The 24,684-nt window shown below is 37.6% G+C and overlaps 1 protein-coding gene across 1 annotated transcript in view; it reads right to left on the bottom strand.

Moving 5' to 3' along the window:
• The window catches only part of ZBBX (zinc finger B-box domain containing), a 104,520-nt gene extending 90,719 nt beyond the window's left edge, over positions 1-13,801 (bottom strand). Inside the window, exons 1-3 of the mRNA XM_022573043.2 lie at positions 11,325-13,801; positions 7,190-7,303; positions 4,444-4,534 (exon numbers count right to left, since the gene is read on the bottom strand). Coding sequence (XP_022428751.2) covers positions 4,444-4,534; positions 7,190-7,303; positions 11,325-11,392 — 273 coding nt within the window. The 5' untranslated portion in view covers positions 11,393-13,801. The remainder of the gene's footprint in view (positions 1-4,443; positions 4,535-7,189; positions 7,304-11,324) is intronic.
• Between the last annotated feature and the right edge of the window lie 10,883 nt (positions 13,802-24,684).

Genomic DNA, 24,684 nt, shown 5'->3' with positions numbered 1-24,684 from the left:
GACCTAAGCAGCAATCTGAATGGCCATACTTTCAAAATCCCAAACTCAGAGTTTCTCAGTGCAAACTGCAATCTCCTTACCTCCTTCCTCTTAGACCTCCCATCATCTACCAACCATTGTGATGAAATAATAGCAACTGGGTCCCCTACAAATCCATGCTGAATAAGCCCTGTGGGCTCTTATGGCTCTTCAGCAATCCATTCATCCATTTGCTACTAAACCTCAAACATGATTTTCACATGATTTGGCTACTCCAAATCTTCTCCATTCCAAAAACCTCAGATCCACCCCGTTTCCTTTCCTTAATCTGAACAGATGATCTTGCCTTCAAATTTACTAAGAATGTCAAGGTCTTCCTATTAGTATTTTTCCACAGCTTCCTGCCTTACCGCCTGTCAAAAACAACCTCTAAAAATGTACCTTTACTGCCACCTGTTTTCTCTTCCATTTTTCTTGTCTCAGAGAAAATGTGCCCTCCTTCCCCTGGCCAGGCCCCCCTCAAGGAGCTACCTCTTCAAAGCCCTCAGCAACTGGCACCTCTCTCATTTGAATCTTCAATCTTTCTTCCACTAGTGAATCTATCCCTCAGCTACAGATTGGCTCACATCTTCCCCCTGATTCTAAATATATATATATATATACACACACATATATATATATATATACACACACACAGTATTTATATATATAGTATTTGTTTATATATTTTTGTATTATATATATAAAGTCTCCTTGATCCTATTAAAGCCTTGAGAGATCACCCTCTGTTCTCATGTTTACTGAAACTTTAGCCTTTACTCATTGCCACCTGCCTTTCTTTTTCAACCACTTGAAATATATTTTTACATCTGATAACAATCCAACCATCAAATCAAATTTATTGTTTTTAAAAATTCTCATTCTCCATAAATAAACATTTTAATGTGATTTTCAGTTAATATTACAATTGGTTTCACACATATTATCTCACACCTTGCTCAAAACTCTGTGGAGTAGTCAGCAAGTACTGTTATGCATGTTTACAAATATGGTAACAGTAGCCCAAGAAAGGTTACATCATTTGTTTAAAATCACAAAGCTAATGAGATGAGTCAGGATTTTAATCTATATAGTCTACCAAAGGATTTCTTGTTCTTGGTACCACTGACATTTTAGGCCAAATAATTCTTTGTCGTGAGGTCTCCCCAGTGCATTGTAGAATGTTCAGCAGCACCCCTGGCTTGTGGCCACTACACACCATTAGCCAAAAAAATCCCTCTCGGTGGTGATAACTAAAAATGTGTCCAGACATTGCCAAATGTCTCCTGGGGGACAAACTTGCCACCTGTTGAGAAACACTGCTAAAACTAAACCCAACTTTTTCATTACGAATACACCAATCAAGGTTGACTTCTCCATTTTTTTTCTAAAAATGTCCTCCTTTACTTTCATCTCCTATGAAATTACATTACTTTGACTCTATTTCTCCCATTATTTCTCTTCTCAGGCTCCCTTTACTGGAGAGCTGGCAAATTATCTTAGAGCTAGCCTGAAAGCCTGCATTTCAAATCTTGGCCCTGACCCTTGACGTGAGCAAGTTATTTAACTTTTTTGATGTTAAATTACTTCATTTGTGGAACTGGAAAAAATAACAACTGCCTCTTAAGAGTGATATAAGCACTTAATGAGATATAACAGGAAAAGCACTGTTGACTGGTATAAAACAGATAGTGAATAAATATTCAAGTTCTCTTTGCCTCCATATTCTCTGGGCTTTATCCTTCATACCTGCCCTTTATCCTTTACACCTTTCTTATCCTTTTTATAAATTCTTAGAGAGCACATTTACCCTCTCAGCTTCAATTAACACATGAGAATGCAAACAAAACTCTGAAATCTTTGAAATTTGCTAAGAAAGTAGAACTTAAATGTTTTTATTTAAAAAAACAAGGTAAATATGGATGTGTTAATTAACTCGATAGAGGGAATTCACTCACAATGTATATGTATATCAAATCACCGTGTTGTACACTTTAAATATCTTACAATTTTACTTGCCAATTATAAAATAAAGCTGGGAAAAGAAAGTAAGAGAAGGAGGGTAGAAGGGAGGGAGAGAAGGAGGAAGCCAACTATCTAGCTCTAAATCTAAACACCAGAACTTTTCTTTCCAGCTCCTTTATTTTTCTATCTCCTAGGCAATTCATCCTGGAATACCAGTTATATATTTGACTTCTTCTTTTCCTTTCTCACTGTGTTTTGGGTCCATGTTTCCTTTATATTCCTTCTGCTACATTCTCATTCAGACTCTTCTCATCTGACCTTTTAATAGACTTATAAATAGTCTCTCTGCTTCTATATCAGTGGCCTCCAAAGTAGCATGTATACATGCCTGAGGGAGCTCGGAAAAGATCAAAGAGAAGAAAAGAAGCATCTATTCATGTTTATATCATCCTTGATTAATTTCCATATTTTGTTTTACAATGAACATGACATATTAGTATGCATATAAATAAATTATATTTATAAGTAGATAAAAAATTCATGGATAGAAAGTCCATTCTCAAAATATATTCTTTTTTTTTTTTTTTTTTTTGCGGTACGCGGGCCTCTCACTGTTGTGGCCTCTCCCATTGCGGAGCGCAGGCTCAGCGGCCATGGCTCACAGGCCCAGCCGCTCCGCGGCATGTGGGATCTTCCCAGACCGGGGCACGAACCCGTGTCCCCTGCATCGGCAGGCGGACTCTCAACCACTGCACCACCAGGGGAGCCCTCAAAATATATTCTTTATTGCTGTGGTACATGATCAAAAGAGTTTGAATATCATTTGCTCTAAACTCTACTTATATAAACTTCAAATGCACTGGATATTAACAAGATCAACCATCATACATCATTACCTTAAACTTGCTACTCTCCTGCTTCAAAGTTGTCAGGGAATTCTATTCACCCAGTGAAAAAGTCAACACTCCTGAGTCTGGTATTCAGGCCTCCTACCCTCCTGCCCAATCTTATTTCTACTCCCACCTTCCGTAACTCCCCAACCCCTCATGCTTTCATCATCAATTATGAGGTTTATGGGAATGGGCATTATGATTTATTCATCACTTTTCCTTACAAATATATCTAGTACACTCTCAAACATTTGTAGAGCTAAACTATTATTTCCCAAGCACAAATACACTACAGGGCAAAAATTACATAGTGAGTTTTCCTATAAATATTTACATATGTGCATCATCTTTTACATTAGGTAAGGATATCCTTGAGAACAAGGATAATTCAGTATAAGACAAAGAAGCATTAATAAATGCTATTAATAAATAGCAGGGCTTCCCTGGTGGCGCAGTGGTTGAGAGTCCGCCTGCCGATGCAGGGGACACGGGTTCGTGCCCCGGTACGGGAAGATCTCACATGTCGCGGAGCAGCTGGGCCTGTGAGCCATGGCCGCTGAGCCTGCGCGTCCGGAGCCTGCTGCTCCACAACAGGAGAGGCCACAACAGTGAGAGGCCCGCATACTGCAAAAATAAATAAATAAATAAATAAATAGCATTAATAAATGTTATTGAATAAATAATAATCACAGAGTCAGCACTTTTAATATATTTACAACAACATCTAAAGTATGGAACACTGTCTCAGAAAGATAGTGAAAAATGCAAAGTGGATTATAAAACTTTTAATGCAAAAATTAAAGAAACATATCTCAGTAAGAGAATGACACTAAAGAATAAAATGCCTTTTCTAAGCCAAAAATGTTAGAAGTGCCAAGATGTCTGTAGATGCCAACTGACCCAATGAAAGTTTAATGATAGGTATATAAAAAAGAAAAAGCTATAGAAGTTAAAACTTACAAAGTCACAGATTTTGTACTAAAGAATCCAGAAGCAAAACAGTTTTCTTTACATAAGGACACTCATTTGCCTTTAACCTTAAATATTATGTAATGTTATATTTTACAATACACAGTAAAGATAAAGCAATTCTATGGCTGGGGAATTTTAAAGCATTTTCCCTTGGGTATCTTCACATATGGAATCAACAGTTTATGAATAATTATTATTCCAGCAGAACATAAATACATTAAATAAATGTGATATAACAAAAAGGCAGAAAAAAGTCTGTCCTTTGTTATATCAAATAATTTTGCTTTCACCTTAATATAGAACTACATAGTTCTATTTCACATACTAAAAATCAGAACTGAACTGAATGGAAAAATTCAGTTTAGAAAATTCACCTGAAGATGAATTTTTAAAAATCAACTTTCAGATGAAAAACAAAAACATATCTGAATAGTGAAAGCTGCATATTAGCCCATAAAATACAATTGAAATCCAATAACATGCAAACTTGTTAAAACAAGAATAGGAGGTTCTTAAGTATGGAAGGGAATGCAAGATCTGAAAAAATAATTTATATCTTCTCAGCAAACTGCCTAAGAATCAAATGGTATTTTCTTACCTTAATAACATTTCCTTTATTTTGTGACATCATGCATGATTGATTACCCAATCTGCCCACTTGTGCAGATTTCCAGCGACATCCACTTGACCTTCAATATATATGAACAGAAGACAAAATGTAATTACTAAATATATTTCTCGTTTTAATGAAAACAAATATATTTTCCCTGTTTCAGAAAATGGAAATTCAGTTGTTAACATTTAACAGACCACCACAAAATGAAAATGAAATATCAAGAATGCCACAATATCCTCAGTAATTCTAAAATATAGCTCTGTTATATTTGGAACTTTTGAGAAGAAATGAATAAAAGTGAAATGTCCAAACACAGATGAAGAATTTCATTTTTTAGACATTTACAATGACTAAAGATAGCTTTACTGATTTACAGGAAATGTTACAGATTGTCATGCAGTTTTAAAAGCTAAGTGTTCACAAATGCAAAGAGAAAAAGGAAGCAAAACAAGACCCCCCAAAATTCAGCAGATCTACTATGTGATGAATTCCTATTAAGACTTCAAATTAGCTCCCACAGCAAAAGGTAACAGAGCTTGCAAAGAAGGCAAACTGTTTCGTTTTACAGTTTTCAAAGTACTTTTATTTGAGCCTCACAAAATCTTTTGAAGTCAACAGAGCAGGGAGGCCAATTCCCATTTTAAATAATAATGAGAGAAAAACTTGCCCAAAGCCACAGAAATAATAAATCATAAAACCAAGATTGGATAACCAGACTTTCCGTCTTCCTGACCAGTGACTAGCAGGTTCTCATTCCGGCTGTGACATTTACTCTGTGTGACCTTAGAAAAGCATTTAACTATTCTGAAAACCCAGTCAATCTTTAGAACATTTTTGAAAACATCTAGAAAAGGTTCCTCAACTAGTGAACATTTACTCTTGGGGGCTCATTTCAGGAACTCTGATTCACAGATATATTCATGATCCACTGAGAAGCCCAAACTAAATCCAAATTAGTGAAGGTTTAAAAAAATAAGAAAGAGGGCTTCCCTGGTGGCGCAGTGGTTGGGGGTCTGCCTGCCGATGCAGGGGACGCGGGTTCGTGCCCCGGTCCAGGAGGGTCCCACATGCTGCGGAGCCACTGGGCCCATGGGCCGTGGCCGCTGGGCCTGCGTGTCCGGAGCCTGTGCTCCGCGGCGGGAGAGGCCACAGCAGTGAGAGGCCCGCGTGCCGCAAAAAAAAAAAAAAATCTTTAAAAAAATAAGAAAGAAAACAAAAAAACACAATAAAAAAAGAGAACTGGCCATTGGATCATTAGGATAAGAGCAGCAAGATACAGAATAAACTTTGTCACCTGGGATGTACTACATTGAGATGACTTTGATTAAACCCATACTCTGGTTATTAGAAAGGTTGTGTGTATAGCTCATGAATACTCTTTCACAGAGTTAATCTCTAAAGACAAACACTACTAAAACTATAATAAACCTTTGAATTTTCTTTAATGGTTCAGAAGGTACTTTATAGATATTTGAGAATCATCATTTTGAATACTAAACAAAAGCAAATTTAATACACAAAGAGTCTGGTAATATTTAGTACCACCAAAAGCATATGAAATATGCCCATTCATTCTCTGTAGGAGAAAGTTATGCACTTTTGAAGCCTATTTGAAAGGAATTCTCCAATGTCTACCAAAATGTAAACTGCCATATACTTTGACCTAAAATTACATGGGTGGAAATTATCCCATAGATACTCTTATAGATGTAAGCAAAAATATATGTAAAAGCATATTCATGGCAGCATATATAATCACAAAATACTGAAAACTCAATAAAGATATGAAAAATAAATGCTATTATAGCCACACAAAGAAATACTATGCAGCCACTAAAAGAATGAGATCCCTGTGCACTGATGTGGCAAGAGCACTAAGATATATCAAGTAGAAAAGTAGAATGTGAATCCATCCACAGACTTTTATAGATGAACTCATTTGAAAAATGTAAAAGACATGTCAGATACAAACCTACACACACACACACACACACACACACACACACATTCAAACACTTATATATACATAGGCTTGTACAAAGACAAGACATTTGTGGGAAGAAACATTTTAATTGTTAAAAGTGGTACTACACAATGGGCTGGGAGTCAGCCTAAAGTGAAGAAGAGATAATTCTCATTATATAACTATCAGTTATACTTGAGTTTAATTATATTTATGTATTATTTTTACAACAAAGCAAAATGCTCGGTAAAATTAGTACAGATATGCAAGCATAATATTAGAGAAGTCTCATTAATAAAATTTCAGCTAAAGCACATTTGCTAAAAATATTTCAAACATACGTGAGGGTCTGAATGATTCTTATCTATGTGCATGTTAACCCCTGCCCCCCACAAGTCTTTTAATAAATAAAAATGCCCTACACATAAACTGGCAATCTCCTATTCATGGCAATTTTATGGGAGCAAAGGGCAAGTTCTGCATTGCTGTCCTCAACATTCCAGACTATAACTGGTTCAGAAGAGGAATGTAAGAACAGAAATAAGAACATGTAAGACCAAATAAGGTTCAGAGGAAAGGGACACAAAGAGAAAAAGTAGGGGAAATTTAATATTGCTTGCTCGTCAGGAAAAGCCAGAAATGATTCATTCAGGACAGAGAGTCATTGGAGTGACAATAATATACAAAATAGTTCTTGACATAAGGACTTCAGTTTATAATAAAATTCATTTTATTCCTCTAAAATCCTCTAAAAATGTCACCCACCCTCTTTCTTCCTTTTCTTTGCTCCTTGTCGCTTGGAATTCTTGTAGTTTCTTTTCCATCTCTTGGTTCTCCAACTCTAACTGCACTTTCTCCATTCTCAGTTCTTGAGCATTTCTGAATAAGATTTAAATGCAAAATGTTCATTTGGGGTAAACAAACCAACCCCCCAAAAAGAAAAAAAAAAAGGCAAAGTAAGTTTATATTATGGTTTGCCCTTAATTAAAATTATGAATAATAAATATGTGAAAAACTATTTTAACTACTTCCTTTGTAGTCTTTGAAATATGGTTTCTAAAGTTAGCATTTGCCTTCAATTAATATTCTCCTGAAGCAAGGTATCGCTCCAAATCTTAGACTTTTGTTTTATTACATTGTTAGAGGTCTCAAATCATAATTCATGTTATACATGAGCTATGTCTTTATATATGTACAAATATCCATGACACACAAATAGAAAATAAAATAAAAATTATTTTCTAATTTTCATACTGTCCTTAAAGGATTCAAGTATTAATACTTTGAATCATAGTGTTTAAAATAACTATTCTGTATGGGCAGAATACACATTTTTGCTAAATTAATCATCTTGGAAAACTTCGATAAATTTCTACCTTTATGCCATGTATGTATAATACAAAAAGAGAAAGAGAGAGAGAGAAAGAGAGAGAAGGGCCTGCTTGGAGCCTATTAGGAAGAAAACCCCTATCAAGGGTTTTGGAACAGGAGCCATCAAAGGGATAAATGGGAACTGAGCCAAGCATCACCTATTGTTTCCACTGAAGGAAAGCAACAAGAAGAAAAGTTTCAGAGGGCAGAGCAGAGCCCCCTTACAGATTCCTGTACAAGAGCTTTCGTAATAATATCTGAAGTTCATCAAGCTTTTGACACAAGCTATTTTCTTCATTCTACAATTCTGGTCCCTTGTCAGCCTCAGTCACTGAGTCTCTCTTTCAAGAAGTAAACCAACCTAGTTCTCTAGCTTTCATTCTCTATCATGAGTTTAAATCTCTTCCTTCGTTATTTCATTAGTGTCTTCTTATAATCAAGTAGTGTGGGCTACTTGGGTATGTGTGCCATGGCAAGGAACCAGAATAAGAATAATGAAGATAAGAGAGGGAAATAATTGAGAGGTGGTGAGCAATCCACCAAAGAGCAAGCGGGCCAAAGATATGTCCCCAAGTGGACAGTCCAGGAAGATATATGGAAAGTGACAGGAGGCGAAAACTGTCTAGAGCGTTCAGAGAAGCTGGTGAAGATATTGAGAAAGAGAGGCATTATTTTCATTATATCTGTTCCCCAAGGAGTAATTCAGCCCCTACTACAAACAAGCACTGTCGTAAGTGATAGGATGTGAGACCCAATGGAGCTTCCATTATAGACAGGAACGTAGACAAACGTGAAGGTAATTGAAGTATAGTATAATGGTGTTTTCATTGGAGAAGTACAGGGAGATACTTGAGCACACAGAAAGGGCACATACCCAGCCCGTGGGGCCGTAGGAACAGTACCTGGTGGAAGTGAAGACTAAGCTGAGTCCCAAGGGATGAAAGGACTTAGCCGGTCAAAGGGAAGTGGTGAGAGCAGTGTTCCAGGAAGAAAGAAAAGTGTGGGCACAAGTAGAAAAGAGTGATGTGTGGGTCCAGGAGCTAGAAGTTTCATGTGCCCAGGCATTAAGTGCAGGACGGGGAGAGTGGCAAGAAATGGAGCTGCTGAGGTGGACAGTGGCCAGATTATGAAGAGCTGTGTAGGCCATAATGAGGAATTGGGATTTGTATTCTATTAGCAATAAGAATTTTTAAAAGGTTTTGAGAGAATTGAGACTTGATAATACTTGCACTTTAGAAAGTTCACTCTGGCTGTATAATGGAATATTAATCAGAGGGTGTAAGGCTGAGAGCAAGGCAGCCAGTTAGGAGACTATCTCAGTAATCCTAATCACAGGGAGACTGTGCTGGTCTGACTGGACAGAGACAGTGGAGAGAAAAATGGGAACATTTGAGAAATATAAGAAAATAGAATTAACTGGAGTTGGAGACTGACCGGAAGTAGGTGACTGACCAAGGAAGGGACAAGGAAGGAACCTGAGATAATCCCAAGAGCAACCAGGAGGCCAGTGATGCCATTTCCTGAACTAGTTCACTCTGGGGTGGGCTGGGGACACAGTTCAGGATTAGTGGCCCAAAGTCTCAGTGGCCCACAACACTTTCCACATGGCCTCCAGAGGAAGAGTTCAAAAGCACACATGTGATTGTGTCATTTGTTTGCTTACAAAACTTTTGATGTTTTGAAAGTCCCCACTACGGTAGAGGAAGGGGGTGCGACTGAAGAAAAGCAACTGGCCTACTGACCAAGTGGTCAAGTTGATGGTGCAATTCCATGGGTCTGGAGCAAGACAAAAGATTCTTCCTGGAGACATCCTTAGACACAGAGCCAGAAGGGCAACTAAAGTTGATCCCACAGGCACCGTGTCAACACAACAAATCCAAGAGGCAGAAACAGCCCACAGAAATGGTGTGGAGGCTGGAAAAGAGTAGAGGGGAATTGGAGAACACCAAAACGTAAGACAACATTAAGACAATTGCTGAGACAATGTCAAATAAGATAGACTTGGAAGAAGTAAAGGGCAAGAAAAGAAACTCCAGAGCAATTACCATAGAATGGGTGTTCCCGCCCTAGTTTCTATGGGTTGTGGTTCATGGCTGGACCAGGGAGACATGCAGGCCAGGGAACAGTGATTACCCCTCACCTCCAAGATAAATCCCAAACTCCTTAGTGTGGCATACAAGTTAATTTATTAGCTACATGACTTGCCATTCTCACCAATTTTGTTCTATAAATCTTAGTGAACTGGATATGTCTGAAAGTCCCCAGACTATGTGTCCGTGTGCCTTTGAACAAGTTTCACCCAGTAACTACCCAACTAACTGCATCTTTCAGGCAAAGCTTGGAGACCTCCTCACCCCTGGCCTAGCAGTTTGGGCCATGTTCTCATAGCTACCTGTGCTTTAATATCACACCATGTTTCACACTACTTTGTAAATGTAATTTTACTTATTCACATCCTCCACAAGCTACCTGAGGGCAAAGATTGTGACTTTCTTCTTTTGTACCCATTGTTCCTTAGCACAGTGTATAGACTATGTGTACTTAACAAATGTTTGTTGGATGAATGTTTATAGATATATACACACAGACTTAAAACATATCACCAAAATGCATTGTCCCTTCTCTTTTTGCATTAAAAAAGTAAAATTAGTAATACTAGCAATTGGATAGCTCCCCTCCCTACCAAAAACTAGTAAACCTAATAATGATAATGCCATATAACTTTTTCCAGTTGACAAAATGCTTTTCCACACAGTATCTCAAAAGTAAAGGGAGAATTAGGAAAGCTCTGAAGACACTGAGTACCCATAGGACTATTTATCTGGATCAGGGAACTCAGAAACTAAAATTAAACATTGACAGTCTGCCCCCAACCCATGATGGCTGGCCCTGAATCATATTTGAGAGGAAGGCCTTGGGAATTCCCAGTGACTCTAGATGATCTCAAAGGGAAATGGTATATTGAACCTTCTGGTACCCCTACCATGTCCTGAAATTTCTAGGATACCCAGAATTGCTTGACTCAGTCCAAATGCATCTCCAAGGCAATCTAGGACAGAAGATACCTGTCCTGGGAGAGGTGAATTCAACATAAAGTCCTTTAACAATGCAAAGTGCAAGGGTAGTTAGTGATTTCTCTTCCCTGTTTAAAGGTCTCGTCTCTCACTTTAACAGTCTCCCTAAATTTCAGTTTCTTTCAGTTTCTTCAGGGTGATTCTTTTCTAATTCTGTATAAGTGTTACAAAAATATTTGTAACTTTCTGTTGTATTGCTTCAATAGTTGATGAACCCAATTCGCATAGATTCTTGTGTCATAAGTATTTTTAGTCCTCATTTTTAAACCATTATAGATTTACAATATTTCAAACCTACTGTCTTAAAATAGAGCAATGTGAAGAAAATGGAGATGAGAATTCACAAAATTTTATTTCAACTCTAAACAGCCTCATATGAAAAGAATACTTTAAATTATAAAATACAGAAACTTTAGCAACTATTCTATTTAAGTAATAAACACATATGCACTTACTTATATTTTAGCTTTACAGAATTTCCAGCTTTTCCCCATGGAAGAACCACAAAATCTTTGGTGTTCATGATTACTGTCTTAGTATTGCCTAAAAATTATTGTGATTGGTGGAAACTTCTGAAAAAGTAACAAAGGCAAAAGAATTATGTCAACATAAAGTGGTTAACGTTACAAATTTGAAAATACATATAACTCAGGAAAATTTTTAAACAAGAAAACATTATGAGGGAAAAAAATCGAATCAATGGTTAAACAACAAGAAATTATTATAAATGATAAATGTATTATGTTATACAAATATTTATATGCTAATATAGTTATAACTATAACATATCTGACAGAACTAAAATTTTACCAATAATTATATAGCAAAAGACTGTGGAAACTGAAAGTGAAGAATGAATTCCTTAAGACAAATAGAGCACATATTCTGGCTCTTCCTATGATTAAGATTATAACAATATATATCAGGTATTTGTTCCCAGCCAAAAATAATATCCAAAGCTAGGTAGGTAGTGAAAAGAACCTTAGAAACACAATCCAAACTCGAAAACCTTTTTTTTTTTTTTTACATATACGGTAATGTAAAATGAGAACTAAGGTATGCAATCATTACCCAAAGGCATTCAAGTATACTCATTTATCAAAGAAAAATTTAACGATGCTCTTTGCCTAAGATCAAAAATTAGCATATTTAGAAAGGATTTTTCAACAAGAAATGAAACAAAAAAGATTTTTTGCCTAACTCCAAGTTAGCCAGAAAATTAAATTATTCAGAACACCCTATTTCCTGAGTATCCCAGTTACTCACGGTTCTACAATAATTTACTCTGTAACGCTGAACTGCTGAATCACATGCACAACTATTAGATTTTTATATGAATCAAAATTTCCAAATTCCAAACACTCTTAAATATGAGGCAATATAATAGAGTCCATAGTCATAAATGCCCAAACCATTTGATACAGTCATTTTATGTATGTGCTCCCATGTGCTCATAACCCCTATAAATATTTATTAAGGTTCTGCTATATGCACAGCACTGTACTGAGAGACATGAAGGAGTCAAGGCCCAAGGAGATCTGTTCTCTGGGCTCAAATAGTGTAGAGTCAAATAGGGCATATAAGACCTATATATCAAAGCCATAAAACAAGGTAGGAATTACAAAGGCTATAAAACTTACAGATGTAAGAGGGGAGCAAAAGAAGAGAATTCAAGCTGGACAGCATTTAAAGTGGGGCTTTAAGGTGAAGGGGGCTAATATATATAAAGATATGGATGGGATGAACTTTCCTCACCGCTAGAAGAAAACAGCTCTTGAATGGAGGGGGAAAAGTAGGTGTAAACTCGGAAATGTAGGCTGAGGCCCAATAATGGGTGACGTTAAATCCCAAGTTAAAGTATTTGTACTGTGTTCTGTAGCTAATGAGAATCACTGAAACTTTTAGAAGGAAGAACAGGAAATAAGCCTAGAAGGTACGCTCAAAGACTTAAGCAGAGAAGACATCAGAACAGGAGCAATCAAGTGTCAGTCTACTGTGACATTAAAATCAACACGATCGAATGAATCGAATCTCTGGGAGATTATTTTACAATTCCAACGATGCAACCACTGATCAAAACATTTTTGGAACGCCTCTTTTGAGACTGTCTGCAGAGTCCATCATATATCCAACAAACACACAAATCTACTTTGCTATACCTCATTCAAAACTAAAAATGATGGTGGCCAGCAGAAGCAACTACTTTGTTTACTCAAATCTAGTTTCAAATTACTCTACCTCCAGAAATCAGATTTAGCCTGAAAGGGTAGATTTTTAATTCCTTAGAGGAAATTCTAAGGGAATTTATTCTCTGAAGAGAATTCCAAAATGGAATTTATACAAAATAATTTTATACTGTAAGTAATGTAATGGCTGCATCATAGGACAAAGTGTATTTGTGCCTTCAATCAACAGTTATTTAGCTGCTCCTTTGTGAGCCCTATTGTGGGTACTGAAGTTACAATGGTAAATAAGACATGGTGTCCTCCCTCAAAGGACTCACAGTCAAGGGGAAAACACACAAATAAAGACAATACCGTGCGACATTCTGAAAGAAGAAAGTACTTAGGGGAGACGTCTAACTCAGACTCATTTCTCAACCACCAAGTCCTGTCTCTCAAAGCTAAAATCAGTGTCAAAGAAAACCAAAGATACCACAGGAATGAAAAACAAAATTTGGTTTGCTTCTGCCCCTTCTTTGTAGGTAAAACCTTTGTCTCATTTCTATCAGAGACTACAAAAGGCACCTTTTAAAAACTTCTAGGACATAGAGTAACAGAAAGTCTATGTATCCCTTTTTGACCTATATCAGGAAATCCAACAGCTGGACACTCATCTACTGTCAGTAAGTTTTTCGTGAAAAGTTCCATAATGTTATCATTACCATTATCATCAAAAATTAAAATAAAAGAATCCCCAAAGTTAATATGTTTGATTAATTAAAATAACTTAAATTGCCTTAACTTCATTTATGCATTGAGATATACAGTTTTATATGTGTGTGTACATTATGCATAAAGCTGAACTGATACACAAGGACTGAAATGAATGAAAGAAAAATCTGTAAATTTCATTAGGATGAGATGATTCAGATTTATAGCTCTGATGATAATGTGATTTAGCCAATAAATAGCCTTATTCAGGGGGCATTTCACTTCACTGAATGCAATTAGTAAGGCTTCTTCTCAATTAAATGTTTTGTCAAGCCACAAACAAAGGCCAATTTTCTTGCATGAAGAAAAAAAGGAAGATTATAATTGTGAGTCGCGCTCTTCTGCCTGTTTCCTTTCCTGAAACCAACAGAGAATTAGTCACCGTTCTTGGGACAGCAAGGATATAACAATGTCAGCAGGAAAAATTGCAAGGCACAAAACTTTAGTCACTTAATGGAACCATGGAAATACAGATATACTCTCTGTTATGCAAACCTCATAATTCCATGTGTCCCTTGATCAATAAATTTCTTCTTATAATTGAATATCAAAAGTTCAGTAGTTATTTGGAAAATTTTCTAGTTACCTGATTTATTAGACTGCATCATTTTTGTCCCCAACCTTCTTCTTCCCCAGACACATACACACAATATGACCCAGAACTGCCCATGATGGTTTGAAAGATCCTTCTACATAAGTTCGCATTTTGGGAAAGCAACCCAAGCATCAAGGCCTGCCACGACAGAATGGAAACAAGGAATTTATGCTCTATAAATCTGCAAACTCAGAGTATTCAAGAGCTGCCCTAGGCTCAGAGAATTTATCATCACACCATTGGCAGAATGGGATATTTGGGAAACCACTGTTTTAATATAACTGAAAACTTATCTAAGGTTAGTTGATTCTTCTAACAACCCAGATCATCTTAGAGCTGAAAACTTAAAAGTTTTCAATAAATAAGGATTTTTCCTTACTTTAGCACATACTTTCAAGGGGTCTAATAAGTAAGCTTTTGGGGATGGGTATTTACCAGAGTATTTAGAAATCAAAGGCCTAAGCAAGAAACGTTAAATGAAAATGCATTTAATTAAAAATAGTCAAATTGATAAAAGAATTTTAACAGTTTCTCTGCCTGATATAATCCTTATTTTAAATATATATGTGTATATATATATATTTTTTTAATCTAAGGAAAGGACTAATCTAAGGACATGTGGTCCTTAGCATAACATCTTATGCTTGAGTGCCCTACTAAATAAATATATGTCATTTTCTCCTACCATAGACCCTGAAAGTAAATCAGAGATTAACATCCAGGCTGCATTCAATCTTTCAACCAACCAAAATATCTGATAATTAAACACTGCTTCAGGGCACTAAATGGTACCCAAGTCACCCACTTTTTACCTTCTATGTGCCAGTTCCCTTGAGAACAACTGAAAAAGTTTGGCTTTAAATATCAAGGGGCAAGATATCCTTTTAAGATAATTTCTGACTAAAAATGATAAGCAGTTCCATGAAGAATAACAATGGAATATTACTCAGCCCTGAAAAAGACTGAAATAAGGCCATTTGTAGCAACACGGATCGACGTAGAGATTATCATACTAAGTGAAGTAAGTCAGAGAAAGACAAATATCATATGATACCGCTTATATATGGAATCTAAAAAAATGACACAAATGAACTTATTTACAAAACAGAAATGACTCACAGACATTGAAAACAAACTTGTGTTTACCAAAGGGGGAAGGGTAGGGGAAGGGATAAATTAGGAGTTTGGGATTAAAATATACACACTACTATATACAAAATAGATAACCAACAAGGATCTACTGTACAGCACAGGGAACTATACTCAATATCTTGTAATAACCTATAATGGAAAAGAATATATATATATATAACTGAATTACTTTGCTGTACACCTGAAACCAATACATTTTAAATGAACTATATTTCAATAAAAATTGTTTTAAATAAAATAAAAATGATAAGTGATATTAAAAGATGCTGGGTTTAAGTTCAGAAGACCTTTGTGTTAGAGGGTCTCTGAGCTTCAGTTTGTTTATCCAGTATAAAAAGGTAGGGATCTCCCCCTCCCTAATTTGCAGAATACTGAACAAAAGGTCTCTGATTCGTGGCCTATAAAGGGCTTCAGAGAGTTCAGGGTTAGAGAAGGGGGCAGCCTTAGAAACTACCTTGAGAAGCAAATGAGGGGAGCATCAAGGCTCTGATTTACCCACAGCTGCCCTGATTTCATCTATTTTTACATAATGAGCCTCTGGGTCAGAATTAAAGAAACTCTTCTAGAGCTTAAAAAAGTTTGAAAGGCACAATAATAAAGTAATATATAATTATTATTCTGTATCAACTAAAAACTTTATATGATTATAAAAATACAAGTTTAAAATTTATAAATCATACCTTTTAGAAACCTAAGTCCTTTTATATATTTATAGTTTATTTCTCCCATCCATTCTCATACAATCTACTGTTATCCTAGGTGCTCTCTTGTGACTATTTTAGGCATGGGAAAATTAAGGCACCCATCCAAGATTGGTGACAAAGCCAGAAATTACAATTTTATTCTCAGTCCTGTTAGCTCCTCTTAGGATTTAAAATCTAAATTGTTCTACATACTTAAAATAACTAATTCATATCATTCAGATTCTCCCCCGCTTTCATACTCTTAACCTATCATAAAAAGGAAATTTAGAGTAAGAACTCTTTTACCAAAACTATTTTCTAAATTTTACAGCAATTTATTTAAACACCATTGAAACCCTTTTGAGTGTCAGATTGCTCTGTATTTTGCCTCTAAATAGTTCCCCCTAAACACAGGAAAAAAAAATACCCAGCTACTCAGCTTGGTACTTAAGATTCTCCATTATCCATTATGCTTTATTTTCCAATTCTCAGCTCACCAAGTTTTATTCTATTCAGTGCCCAGTTCAAAGGCCACCTCTACCATGAAGGTTTCTTCCATCAGAAACGAGCTGCTCTCCTTTAAGGACATAACGTGTATTACACTCACTTGCTACTATATTCTGTCTTGTGTTATTTTTGCTGCTTTGCTTATATAGATGTTATTTCCCCAAGTATCCCAGATATTTGAGGGTAGTCCTACCATTGATCTTTGAATCCCTAGCAATTAATAGAGTGTCTACACATAGTGTACTGTCTATAATAGTGTTCTAGGATTTAGCATTTAATAGTTTTCTACTGCTTTGAATTTACTGTATAATCAACTCCATGAAAAAAGAATTTAAAACAAACACACCCACTTCAACAAAACTTTTTGTTTTCTTTTTTCCATGTGCCAGGTAACAGGTTAAGCACTGAGGAACAAGGTGAACCAGACAGGTATAGTACTAACCCTCACTAAACTTACACTCTGGTGAAGGAAGTAGGAAAAAATTTAAAAGCAAATAAAATAATTGTAGAAAGTATTAAATGTTTTGAAGGAAATAAAGGACCGAGATTCTTTCAAATAATTAATTTGTAATACAACTGGCAATATTATGGGAGGTCAGGGCAGACCTCTAGTAGCCTCTAAGGTAAGGTGCTAGAGGAAAGTAGAGGTGTGTGCGTTGTGTGTGCTTTCTCACCTTCCATAAGCATACAGTTTACATAGTTTTAATCCTGGGTAGCGATCAACTTTATAGGATTTTTTTTTAATGAGTCTTGATAACTCCACAAATAAAAAATACATAACTGAACTTACACAGTATATCTAAGCTCCTCTAATGCTGATGGGAGGAAGAATAAAAAACTTCCACAGCTTCAGATTTCTCAGGAATCTGGCACCCCTCACCGTGATCTTTAGGGAGGAGTGGAATTCTAGAATGAAGTGTATGCATGTGGCCGCCCAGGCAGAAATAAGGCTACAAAAGGTGTGATAATGGTTTGTCAGGGCACCAAATTTTTCAAATAAGACTCAAAAAGACTTCATTCGAGGGTTTCCCTGCTGGCGCAGTGGTTGAGAGTCCGCCTGCCGATGCAGGGTATGCGGGTTCGTCGCTGGGCCTGCGCGTCCGGAGCCTGTGCTCCGCAACGGGAGAGGCCACAGCAGTGAGAGGCCCGCGTACCGCAAAAAAAAAAAAAAAAAAAAGACTTAATTCGAAAAGGCTGGCTTGTAGAAGGGGTACAAGTGATGTGACGAAGGCCCGGTTTCACTGTTTAGGGTTCACCCTCGTTCATGTCTCCATTAGCATTAAGGGCTGGGAAGTCTTTGCTTTGTAATAAAATAAGACTCCCAACTCCGGCAGTCTAGGCCGCTTCCTGCAGCCCGCGGGCCTGGTACTGTGTCCGGCACAAGGCAGGAGCTCAACAAACACCCGCTGGGCCGGCGCCCCCAGCTCCCCTGGGGCCCAGTATCCTTTCCCGCCTTCCGGCCCGCTCCCCGCACCACCCAGACCCGGCGTGCTGCCCGCTACGCCGACTGCGAGGCCCGCCGCCACCGCAGCCAGCCGACCCACCTGGAGCCCCCAGACGTGTGCGTCACCATCGCCGCCGCATAGAGCTGTCTGGAGCTTCCGCCTTGGTCTCCTTGGTTACCGCGTTACCTCGGTACCCATAGCAACCAGAAGGCTTGGTACTGCGGCGCTCGGCCCGCAGAGGGAGCAAGGGAGCCCTGCAGAGAAGGAGGAAGAGGGAGAGGAGGAGAGGAAGAGAAGGAAAGGGCAGGTGCCGGAAGCTTTGTGCTGGAGTGGGTAACACTTGGCTAACACTTACTGAGCCCCTACCATATTTCAGAAAGTTTGAATAACAACCCAAAATTACAAAGCTAGCAAATGGCAGACGCAAGAAGAATTAACCCAAGTAGTTCAGAACTCCCACATACATACTGTTCAGTCACTCATCAAAGGTCACAATAGGCAAAGTCAGGACTAGAATCTGAGTCTTTGACAAGCCTAGAACTCTCTTTTCCTTACATCAAATACAGGACCCATGGGGGTATGTGAGTTTAAGAGTTGAGAGAGAGAGAGAGATAAAGAGAGGGGGGAGAGAGAGAGAGAATATCAACTCACACTTCTCCAACTTTTCCAGAGTGTCACCTGGGGTGAACTTATTTTTGGCTTCCTAAATATGCTGTCGTTTTTAATCTCTGTTTATATATATGCTGCAAGTAGGATGTCTGGTTGGCTCTGCAGTCAGTCCTAAAAATTTCTATGCTTCTCCACACTGAATCTATCTTGCTACTGGAGTAATAATCTCAAGTATTATAGTTATGACACTAACTCTTGCACCACTGCTTTCCACATTAATGTGCCTGCCAATACTCATTTAAGAACACATCACATATTTTCCCTTGGCAGTCAGCTATATAAGATTATAACCAGCATGGATAAGAAAGACAATGATGGCCATGTGGCTATGACTGGGCTTTGAAATGAAGGCAGACCTGAGTTTGAGTCCTGGTCCTGCCACAACTCACCTACTGTGCGACCTTGGGTAAGCTGTAAGACCCAGTTTAATTGTTAAATGAGGTAAGGATACGTTTAGTTCACACATGGTGTAACATGGAAGAGTAAATGAAACAATGTATGTTAAGTCTTTGGCACTAAGCCAGGCCAACAGTAGGTGCTAAATATTTGAAAAATATGGTGGTTTTGAGGCTATGGTGGTTATCTTACTGTTCATGGTATAAATTCACCAAGTCTTTCTTTTAAATCTAATACAATGACAACTTTCAAGTGGATGTGTAATACTACTAGAAGTTTCTTGTGCAAGACTGTGTTTCTCAGACAGCTGTGCTCTTTGAATGATCAGGAATGGTATTTCCAGTATGCATCCCTTGATTCATTTATTCAACAAATGTTTATTGAGAGCCCACTGTTCCAGGTTCTGAAAATACTGCGGTGAAGAAAACATAGCCCCTCCTGCTGTCCATCTTATATTTTACTGCCAGCAGAAAGACAATAAACATATAATTATAGGTCAGGGCCTTTGAAGAATAAGGATCAAGAAATAGAAAATAATTGAGCCCAAATTTAGGTTAGATGATCAGAGAGGTCTCTGAATGCAGGGATAGAGGAAGACGTGGGGCAGTCAGAGCAAGGAACATTCCAGACAGAGGGAACAGTAAACAAACTTCAATTCTGACTCAATCAAGAGCAGTATGTTGCATAAAAACTCTGATGACTTCTGTACAGCACTTTTTTTACTTCAGAAAAGAATTTTTACAATGCATTGACTGGCGCAATAGAAAATTAAACTCATAAAAATATTGTATAAATTATTCTGGCACTTTTCAGAAGCCTTAAATGGACATTATCATACTTATATTTAGGGAAATATCTTAGTTTATGCATACTTATGCAAAACAAAGCAGAGCCAAAAAATAATCCCATGCCAAGTTACATACTAAAGTGAAAAATATGAAGTGCTTGTTTTTCAAAACCATGATTAGTGACAAAATAAAATGAAACATGTAGAACAGTAACACCTCTAGAGATAAAATTTCTTTCTGCTGAAGCAGAATGCATTTAACTGGCACACCAGCAACTGTGCAAACAGGTTACCACGTCTGTATCAGGAGGACAGTATTCCTGAGAGTTTGGGCAAATCCATGCTTCATTGTGTCAGTCTGAAGACAAGATCTGAATGCAAGTTTTCTGAACTAGAAATTTAATTTAAAGAGATAAAAACTAACCATGAAGAAATTGAGAGCACAGACTTACTGAATTCAAAAAAATAACTGCAAGGTCATGCTTAAAAAGACACATTCTCTCTCTCATACACACACACACACACACACACACACACACACACACTTCCATTAAGTAAGCCCAGCTCATCAAGTAACCTTATTTTGTACTTGGTAGACACTACCTGGAGGAAAACTGTGGCTGGTCTCAGGACTTTTTAGTCACTCACAGGTAATAAAAGTTCTTAGATGAGTAATAAAAATGTCCAGTCCCGCATAATTGTCAAAACTCTGCATGTGACTTAACATTAAGGCTGTTCTGTTTCACAGTGTTTGGGCCTCCTGAAAGCAGGGAAGCCTGGAGTCAAGCAACCATTAAGAAAAGCTTGCGTTTTCATTCCTCATCATCCATTCATGTTTCAGTCTTATTGATTGCCTATGTTAGGATCACAGGAAAGGATGAGGGTTAAAACAGGACAGTCTTAACTTGCCTGGTATGCGCCTCCCAGGTGTTTAAAGCAGCCCATTCTCCAAAGACCACTCCACTCCATCCAGTGGGGACTTCTTACCTGCATTGCTCTGGATGCAGGTGGCACGTTCTCCTCAGACCTTTGCTTATGAGCCCCTAGGCATCAAATGATCATTCTCACTTCTCTCTGCAGGATATCAGTGGTCCTCCTGGAGAGAGTTATAAATGACCCATTTTCTTTTACGTTTTTGCATGTCCCATGTCAGACCTATAGAAACGCTCTTTCATCCTTTGCCCTGCCACGCTGTGGGAACGCAGGACAGCCACATGCTCACCTCTCTTTGGCTCAAACACCAGCAACCCACCAGCCTAACAATTGCTCTTCTGACTCCTCAGATGGAGTAAAAACCCAGCCAACTGTGTCCCCAGCTGCAGGGACCCATTGATGTACATCTTACCAGGCTTGAAATGATAGTCAGGGACTGTCAACAGACATTATCCAAAACCTGGAAATAAGTTAAAGGAATAATTACATGTCTTTTCAGATACACTCTAAGAGCCCACTCAAAGGTTATCTTATCCTCTAGGAAAATGTACCTTTGTGTGATCATCTTTTACTAATCATAAAGTTCTGTTTCTGTGAAGTTACATGTTAATCGGTAGGGTTTTTTTCATCTACAATTTTCACATCTTTTGCATCTAGATTTTTGAACCGTCCGGTAGTTCCGTCCTCAATGAATAAAAGAAACATGTAAATTCTATATTCATAGAACATCATGTTCTTAACTCTTGAAATTACATTTTGATAGTAGATACCAAGCCTTCCTCTTCTGAAGGGAGATGGGACACAAGGCAGACCAGAAACTGGCCAAAAGCACTCTTTCAATCTTCGCTCCACTCTTGGCTTCTCAAACTTTTTTATAGTTAGAAGTTGATGGTCAGTTCAGGATTGTAAAACATGTTTTCCACCATCTCCCTTTTACACGTCCTGAAATTTAGCTTTACTTTGAAATGGAGCATCTACTTTCTTCATGCCCTGGCAGACACTGACTATGTGTCCTATTACATATGTATGGGATTTTTCATATTGTCAAGGGTAGCCAAGCTTTAGACGCAACATAAAATTACAAAAAGATTTCTCAAAAATGTAAATTAGTATGATATAAATATATTTAAATATATCTTAAGGACTAAACTTAAAAAGGAAAAAGAAGAAACTTGTAGTTAGGAGGTGAGATTGCCCTTTTATAATTTTTCTCAGCATTGTAATTTCTGGCTGTCACCTATGACACAGAATTCTTCAGCAAATAAATTTCCATAACACAAGGCAATGATCACTGATGTTTCAAATGTGGAGGAAAATCATCAGGGCATATACTAAATTCCTGCTTCCTGCAATGTGCAGTCCTTTCCCAGTTGAAAAATAAATGTATAAGCTTTTTGGATGGGCATAGTGTTTTTAACCAGCATTTATTCAACACCACCTCTATTGCAGACACTGCCCTTAAGAGGGACACAAATAGGAACAAAGACTGTATCCCTGCCCTTGAGGAACCCATTGTCTATTGAGGGAAGTGAGAGATAACAAATAATTAATATGTAATGTAGCAAGTATTATATTCACAAAGTATGGGAGCAAGACGTGTGTGGCATGGCCAGAAGTTCTGGGTGGTTCAAACATACCATGTGTGGCAGGGAGATAGGATAAAAAGCTGTGCTGGGGTCAAATTTAAAAGCACCTCAGACATTACACTGTTCACAATGGAAATTACAAAATTGTTTTTAAAACAGAAATTAATCATCTCAGTATGCTCATAACAGCATCTTTTAAAGATAATTCTGGTGGTAATGTAAAAATAGAGCCAAAGGAGAAAATGGAGACAAAGAGACACGCTTAAAATATGGTTATATTAGTCTGAGATAGAAATGATGAGTCTGGAATAAATCAACGCAGAGGGCATAGGCCAAAGATAATAGATTCAAGGGGATTTCATAAACTCCAACAGGATTTGAAGACTGAAGAAACGTGGTTGTCGAAGAACAGGGAACAGTTCACAGAGTGCGGATTGAAGAGATGGCACAGAAATGAGTTCAGTTTTGAAGTTTTTACTTTTGAGATAGCAATTGGAAATAATAAAAAGTAAAATATAGGTCAAGTTGTTGGGAAAGTGATGGGGTTGGCCGTGTATATTAGAGTGTCATCAGCATATATAGAGTAACCAAAGCTAAAGGAGGAGTTTTGAAAACGTCCCAGGAGCCTTCAAAAAACTATGGAGGAGGGCTTCCCTGGTGGTGCAGTGGTTGAGAGTCCGCCTGCCGATGCAGGGGACACGGGTTCGTGCCCCAGTCGGGGAAGATCCCACATGCCACGGAGCAGCTGTGTCCGTGAGCCATGGCCGCTGGGCCTGCGCGTCCGGAGCCTGTGCTCCGCAACGGGAGAGGCCACAACAGTGAGAGGCCCGCGTACCGCAAAAAAAGGGGGGGAAAAGAAAAAACTATGGAGGAGGTGGTTTTGAGAGAGACATTCATCCGACATTGCTAAAATAGATGGGTATGAAACTCATACTTGGCCTTTTTTATCCAGCAGTGTTCATTGCAAGGTCCTCACAAATGAGCATGACACCCTGAATGAATTTATTAATGTGATCCTCAGTTATCCTGTCATTCATATATTTACCACTGAGAAGCATGGACTACATAAGTGGTAAAAAAAAAAAGAACTGGCATTGGTCCCTGAAACATGTGTTGCCAATACAAATACACCTACATACAACTTAGGTAAACAGGTTCAGAGTAGATGAAGATAGAACTCAGGTGAACTAGAAAGACACTTTATTTGAACATAACATTATGTTCTTTTTTTTTTTTTTTACTATATCCTCTAATTTAATATGAGGTTAGTATTTCTTGGTTCCATCCAGAGATGAATAAACACCTATAGTGCACCAATAATCCGACCCTCATTTCCCTCCCTTTGCCTGGCAACAATCTGTGAGCTTTGGCAGCCATGTTTTCCTGCACTACCCAGCCCACCCTTGTAATGATGTAGTGGACAGAGTCCATAAATAAGTGAATAAATTCAAACAACATTATTTCTCGTGAGAATGTATATTTGAGACTCTGAGAGTGATTCTTGGGTTAACAATATTCTGCCATGTCGACTAGAAAAACAAAAAAAAAAACGGAAGAAAGGACAAAAGTAATTTTAAAAAGGAAGAAGGGAGAGAATTTTATGGAAGCTTTCCCTTTCCTGAGGACTAGCTACATTCTAGCCTTTGGGTTCCATGATACACTCTTATATCCTTAAAATAAATTTCCCTTTGTTACTTAAACTGGCATGGCTTGATTTCAGTTGTACAGAAAAAAGAATCTTGACTAAGATGACTGTCAGAATTGTAATACTAAAGTAACTTCCTTTATAAGGCAAGTCCAAAGTTAGATTCCCAGAGAATTATTTTAAACAATGGTTGAACATTAATCTATGTCTCTCATAATTTTAAATTAATATTCCTACATATACAAAGGAAGGTCATTTGGCATTCTTTTGAAGCCATTCTATCAAAAAAAAAGGTAAAATCTCTTGTTTATTTTTTAATCAGCTTAATTTCTTAGTTTATTTACTTTAAGTGTAGCTGTGCTAGTTTTGCTAGCAGACAGTTATTTATAATTGATGTAGCTTTAGGGAAAAGCTAACCTTAAAAAGAAAAAGGCTGGCATTTCAGAGAAAAAGACATTCATTTTGATCCTTGACAAGTTTTAAT

This window comes from Delphinapterus leucas, chromosome 4 (assembly GCF_059928025.1).
Source record: "Delphinapterus leucas isolate spDelLeu-1000000601 "Yukka" chromosome 4, BTC_Dleu_Yukka2, whole genome shotgun sequence".
Classification (NCBI taxonomy): Eukaryota; Metazoa; Chordata; class Mammalia; order Artiodactyla; family Monodontidae; genus Delphinapterus; species Delphinapterus leucas.
This window is presented reverse-complemented; position numbering and strand designations above follow the sequence as displayed.